Here is a 6,357-nt window from a genome sequence, read left to right as displayed (position 1 = left end):
CAGTGGAAAAAAACCCTGCTTATACCCAGTTTTTGCAGCATCCACTCTCTGCCACTGTGTGACAAAAACCTATCTGATGTGCCAAAAGATCATGGGCGTAGGCCCATTATGGATAGTTGCAAGTTTTCCTTAATAAGGGAGGCCATCAATTAATTCAAAGAGATAAATAATGAGAAAACAGGAAGGTGAGTGAGGTCAAATGTTAAGAACAAGGGATGCAGAAGGGGACGCTGAACAACGCACACCAGCCAGCACCCACTGCCCCCTGAATGAGTCACATAGACCTATGGTCTGACCCAGTAAATGGCAATTTTTATGTTTCTGTGTTCTTACACATTTGTCTCAAAGGCCATAGTATTAGAGGACAGGTGAGAAATATGAATTCTCATATTCAACTTTTTAGTTCTCACACAGGTTTGGACAGGATTCCCCATTTCAAAGAGGTGATTGGATCGTAAATGCTTAAAAGGCTGATAGCGTACAGCTGCCAGGAACACTGTTACTGACTAGAGGAGGATATTCCTGCATTTTTTAGCCAAATACAAATACACACACACTTTTTTGGCTGGGAAGCGGCTTTGCTAGTCAGGTCAGAGGAACCAACACACCAAAATGCACCAGGACTCATCTAGTTTGGTATCTATCCCATGTCTAGCAATGGGGCATCAGTGCTCCAGTGAAAGGAATAACATAGATACAGCATAACTCACAAAAGGTAGCATTATTATACAATTAAAACAGTTTCTTCCTGACTCTGGTTGACCAGCTATGCCCTAAGTACGAATATTAGTTGTTAGCAGACATGTAAACTTTGTAGACTGTGTAACAGAAAGGGATAGATGCAGCACTGAATTCAGTACCCTCAGCGACTTGACAGAACTTGCTACATAATTAACATTTAATCTAGAAACACATAGTTGTAAAATTCAAAGAGTTAAAGTTCCCACTGTTATACTGACCTAGATGCACTGCGTAATAGTTCAGAATCACTGTCGGATACCTCAATATATTATCTGCAGTATTTAAAGATGCCACCTTAAAATGAAATGAAGTGCCATTTTTATATGCATTTTCTTGGCTTAAAGATCACCTCCTGACATCAGCAGTGACACCCTGACCCTGTCTCAGAGAAGGAAGACCTTCCAGTACTCCCTCTCTCCCCAAACTATCTCCGTGTCCCCATAAATCAAGTCACACATGAACATTTACATTTCTACAGGTGGGAAGAGCTATAAAATTAAACATGAAGCCATGTTAATGCAATATGAAGTGGAGAATTAGGGCACTTTTAAATGTGCGCCAGAGATGAGGAGGATGGTACTTTAATTAGAGTGGCTCTGAGAGCCACTCTTACTAAAAGTGCCACAGCATCTTGTGTATTCAGCATCCCATGCTTCAAAACAGCGGCAGAGGCGCCTGAACTAGTCAAGCACCCCCACTACCATTTTGAAATGCAGGGACACTGATACAAGAGATACATGAGGCTCTCCAGCAGACTCAATCAATCGCTTGTGTACAAGCACCCTTGGAGTTTTACTTCAAATGATCTGCAGAATTTAGGCATGTGTTTTGACAGTGCAGGGACCTGAAAATGCAGATCAAGTGCACTGGGTATACAGCAAGCTGACTGGACTGTGTGCGCGTGCTGGAGGATTTTTTGAGATGCGTACTGAGCGTACAAAGCACTCTGGTTCTATTATACACAAAAATTTAAGTGGACTGCCCAAGTAAGAAGCAGCCAGAAGGCTCTAAAAACTCCATTAACCCTACAATACCACCATCCAGGCAGGAAATAGGCGCTCCAAAGCTACATTTTGGATACCACCTTGAAAAAGTCCCAAAGAACCAGCACATATGGTAACCATTCTGCTGAATCCAGGCCCACAGACTGCACAAAATCTGAATGACTCTCTCAAGGGAAAAGGTACATGCTGAATGAATTGAATCGAACAGCTCCATTAACAGCAGTCATGGGAGATGGAGAGCAGACTATAAGCCTGGGTGCTCTACCAAATTAACCCATTTACAAGGCTTCTGAGTGATTCTGGAATGCTGTGCGCTATTTCAGAAGGCATTTATTTTATTCTTCCCCCCCCCAACCCCACCTTGTGTTTAATCCCCACTGAAGTAGCTACGAAGTTTTTCAACCATGCTGCTAGACTTTAAAAAGCCATGATATTCAATGCTTAAGTGTAGGACTTATTGTTCCACTCAGAGGGCTAGGTGGATTTGATCAAACAGCAGCACTAACTTGTCTCTTCTTGCTGATACTAAATGGTAAGAATTTCAGCCCAAAGGGATTTTCTAAGACAGGCAACCGAAAACAGGATTTAAAAAACCGGAGAGCCACATCAAGCTTAGCTACAGGGCAACAACTGCAACATATTCCTGTTGTCCATTACAGTACAGGCAGTCCTTGGACTTTCGACACGATTGGTTCCTGAAAACCACGTCTTAAGTCAAAACGTTGCAACTCAGAACCAATTTTCTCTTAAGAAACAATGTTATAAATGGGGGATTGGTTCCTGAACCAAGGCCTGATACCATATTTTCACTAAAAATACCCCAGAATTTTGTACTCAATCAGTTATAGATGAGTAATATAGCTACATGAATGTATTTATATTGTAAATAGCAATCATATTGATTTGGAAGGACTTCTTTGAGGTGACTTTGCTGGACTTTTTGAAGGGCTCCTGGTTGGACTTTTTGAAGCTGGTGTCTTCTCAGGAGTCTTGGCTACAGGTTTTTCTGGAGTCTTGGCTGCTTTCTTAAAACAAATATCCAAGGAAGTTCGGACAGATGTTCTCCAGGAAGATGAGACACAGCAGACTTGTTCGCTAGCACGGTGTTGCATTGGATCAAGCGTTGTAAAGTCGAAACTGATATCATGAAGTTGAAACGGTGTCAATTTTTAAACTTTGTAAGTGTGAAACATAACTCGAAGCATTGTAAGTTGAGGACTGCCTGTACTCTACCGCGCAGGAATTTACGACATCAGACACATGGTGAAATGAAGGTAGTGAGGTTAAGTGATCTGACCAAAGTCACACGGCAGGGCAGTGGCAAGACTGGGAAGAAACCCTAGTCCTCTTTAGCCTCGATTCTCAGTGATTTCGGCACCAAACTGAAATCAACAGGCGTTAGGTACCTAAAATACCTCTTGAGGACCTGGGCCCGTATGCCAAGTACTTTGACAGTTTTCTACTGTTCTGCAGTAAAGGTTCTCAACTACAGCTGGAGAGACGGCAGAATTACTTGCAATGGTTCAGGATCTTGCTCTTCAACTCATTCCATGGATTTTTATTTATTTCTTCTGGCTTTTTTAGTTTACTCTTACTTGGGAACTGGAAGCAGCTGGAATTCTGCCTCATGTCTCAGTATATATTTAAGATGGATGTAATTTACTTCTCATTACAAACACCAGCCCTGTCATTGGCTGCCTTGGTCCAAGGCAGGCAGGCAGGCTTGCTCAAGTTCAACATTCCCTAGGGGGCCCTTCAGAAAGCCATCAAGCTAGAGGGGATTGGGGGGGTAGAGCAGATCAGGATGCACATAGCAAGAGTCTCATCTCTCCAAAAGAAGCTCCAGAGGACAACGTGCAGCTTCTTAGGAGATGAACTTTTTTTCCCCCCAACAAAGGGAAAAAGAAAGAAAGGGGGGGGGGAAAAAATCACCAGATAATCAGGTGATCACAGAAACCCAAACAAGTTTAAACATGACTGCACGGCTGAAGACGTGAAGCAAACATGACAGCACTGACTCAGGCTGAGCTTGCTTAAAGGAGCCTGAAAAATTGGAAGAGCAGAGGGGCAGCCGCTGCTAGACCCGCTCAAGATAAAAGGGATCCGAGGTAATTTTGATGAGTTTCCTATAAAAAGTCTGTGTACGTGTCTCTGTATGTGTGCGTCTTTCTCTTGCTCTGTGCGTGTCCGTGCCTCTGTGTGTCCCTGTGTATGTATCTCTCTCTCTCTGTCTGTCACATCTCTCTCTCTCTCTCTGTGTGTGCATGTCTCTGTGTGTGTGCGCACATCTGTGTCTGTGAGCATGTTTCTCTGGGTCTGTGAGCGTCTCACTCTGTGTGTGTGTGTCTCTCACTGTATGTTTCGCTGTGTGCCTCACTCTGCATGAGTCTCTCAGTGTCACTCTCTCTCTCTCAATGTGTGTGTGCACGCAAGTCTCACACACACCACGTGCGTGTGCCTCACGCACTCTCAGCCTGTGCGCGTCTCGCTGTGTGTGTCTCGCTCTCTCACTGTGTGCGTCTCACTCGCTCTGTGTGCTTGTGTGTCTTGCTGTGCGTGTGTGCGCGCGTCTCACTCTCTCTCACTGTCTGTATGTGTCTCATTCTCTCGTTCTCAGTCTGAGAGTGTGTGTCTGGCTCACACTCAGTCTGTGTGCGTGTGTGCGCGCGCGTGTGCACGTGCCTCACTCTCACTGTCTCTCTTGCTCTCTCTCACTTTCTGTGTGCGTCTCGCTCTGTATGTGCGTCTCCCTCTGTGTGCACACATCTTGCTCTCTCACTCTGTGTGTGTGTGTGTGCGTGTCCGTGTGTATGTGCGCACCTCGCTCTCATTGCGTGTGCGTGCGTCTCGCTCTCTCTCACTGTGTGTGCGTGTGCATGTGTGTTTATCTGTCTTGCTCTCTTTCAGTATGTGCGTGTGTCTCGCTCTCTCACTATGTGTGCGTGCTTGTGTCTGTCTGTCTGTCTTGTCAGGCCAGCCACAGCTACCTTGCGGGCATTCCCCGAAGTCCACACTCAACTTCTGAGCGGCTGTGCGCAGCCAAACAATGGCCGGTTTACATAAAAGCTGGCAAACTTTTTTCCTGCTCACTCTGGATCCAAGCCGCTGCAACAAGAGATCGACTTGAAAGGGAGCGGAGTGGAAAGCTGCAGCATTGCACCCCCAGCCCCACAGCCCAGCCCACCCCCTTTACCCCCTTTCCCTTCAGGATGAATCCGGCTGTGATAGAGCCTAGTGGGCTTCTAGCCCCTCAAACCGTCGGCTTTTGTGCCTCCTTTTGTGTCAACAGCCCCTGGCCGCCAGCGTGCTGCCCACACAGCACAAACCTGCCCTGCCTGCAAAACTGGACCGACAACGTCCAGGCGCCCTAGATACTCGGGAAAGCAGCTCTGCCCACGGATGCAGGGGGTGGGGTAGGCAGCATCCCCCACTCCGCCCAGGACCGAAGGAGAGCAGCTGCCACCCGCGATCCCCTGTGCGACAACTCGGGACAGACTTTCCATCAGGAGAAACAACGACCGAAAAAAAAAAAAAAAAAAAAGCTGGGGGGGGTCCTCCATTCATTGGTAAGGAGGGGGAGGAAGGAAGGAAGAAGGAGCTGCTGCGTCCCCAGCCGAGCTCGCCCCCCGATCTCCTCACCTTACTTTTCACTTCCACCGCGCTGCAATCGGGGGAGCGCAGAGTCTGAGACTTGTTAAAACTCCGATTCATGTTTCCGGCCCCCCGCGTCTCCCCGCGGCCGCCGCCTCCTCTCCGCCCTTGCTCCGCAGGGGCCGCCGGCCCTGCTGCCTCCGCCTGCGGGGAGCGCCCCCGCCCCCGCCCGTGGAACGCGGCCGCTCCGGACGTTCCAGCCTTTGTCCCGCCCGCCAATCCGAGCGCCCGCCGCGCTCCCCGCGTTCCGCTCCGAACAATCGCTCCGCCGCAGCCCGCAGCGTGCCCGGGACTCAAAGGCAGGGCGGGAGGAAGGCTGCCCGGCCCGGGCCACGCCTCCCGGCCGGCCTCCTCTTCACCCGCGCCCCTTCCCTGGCCGCGGGAGGCAGGCTCCTCCTCCTGCCTCCAAAGGGTGCGCTTGCAGGGCTACCCACGGCCCTTCTTGCTGGCTGGAGAAGCCGCGCAAGGGGGCTGGCTATATGGGGCGGCCTAATAAAGGGGGTCTCGACTTCTTTTGTACCGGCACACCTGGATGTAGGCATGGGTGAACCCAGCAGCTGCCTGGAGCCCGGATAGAAAGGGGGGAAAGGCGCGAAAATGAATACATACATATATATATATATATATATATATATATAATTGCAAAAAAAAAGTTTTAATACAGGTTTCCCTTGATTTATGCTCTACGTGTGTTCCTGGGAAACTGCATGTACCCCGAATTCGCATAAAGGGAACCCACTTTACAATGTAACAAATAGGGATATGTTCCAACAGGGGTGACTGGTGCTGCTTGAGTCAGAGGGGGCATGTCCCATCTCCCCCAGCAACCAGCCAGGGACTAGATCTCACCGACAGGGGAAGTGGCCATGGCTGCTTCTGCTGGCGGACCTGCTCCCCAGCCAGTGCTCCTGCACCGCCTGGAAGTGCAGCTGCTTCACCTAGCGGCCCTGCTCCCTCCCCG

The 6,357-nt window shown here is 48.8% G+C and overlaps 1 protein-coding gene across 1 annotated transcript in view; it reads right to left on the bottom strand.

Moving 5' to 3' along the window:
* Window positions 1-5,522, bottom strand: part of PARD6G (par-6 family cell polarity regulator gamma) — a 152,097-nt gene extending 146,575 nt beyond the window's left edge. The window contains exon 1 of the mRNA XM_019523895.1: window positions 5,385-5,522. Within this exon, the coding sequence (XP_019379440.1) occupies window positions 5,385-5,456 (72 nt within the window). The 5' untranslated portion in view covers window positions 5,457-5,522. The remainder of the gene's footprint in view (window positions 1-5,384) is intronic.
* Window positions 5,523-6,357: the final 835 nt, after the last annotated feature.

The sequence above is a fragment of the Gavialis gangeticus genome, unplaced genomic scaffold (assembly GCF_001723915.1).
Source record: "Gavialis gangeticus isolate Ggan-Ray unplaced genomic scaffold, GavGan_comp1, whole genome shotgun sequence".
NCBI lineage: Eukaryota > Metazoa > Chordata > Crocodylia > Gavialidae > Gavialis > Gavialis gangeticus.
Note: the sequence above shows the minus strand (reverse complement) of the source record. Positions and strands in the feature narration are given on the sequence as shown.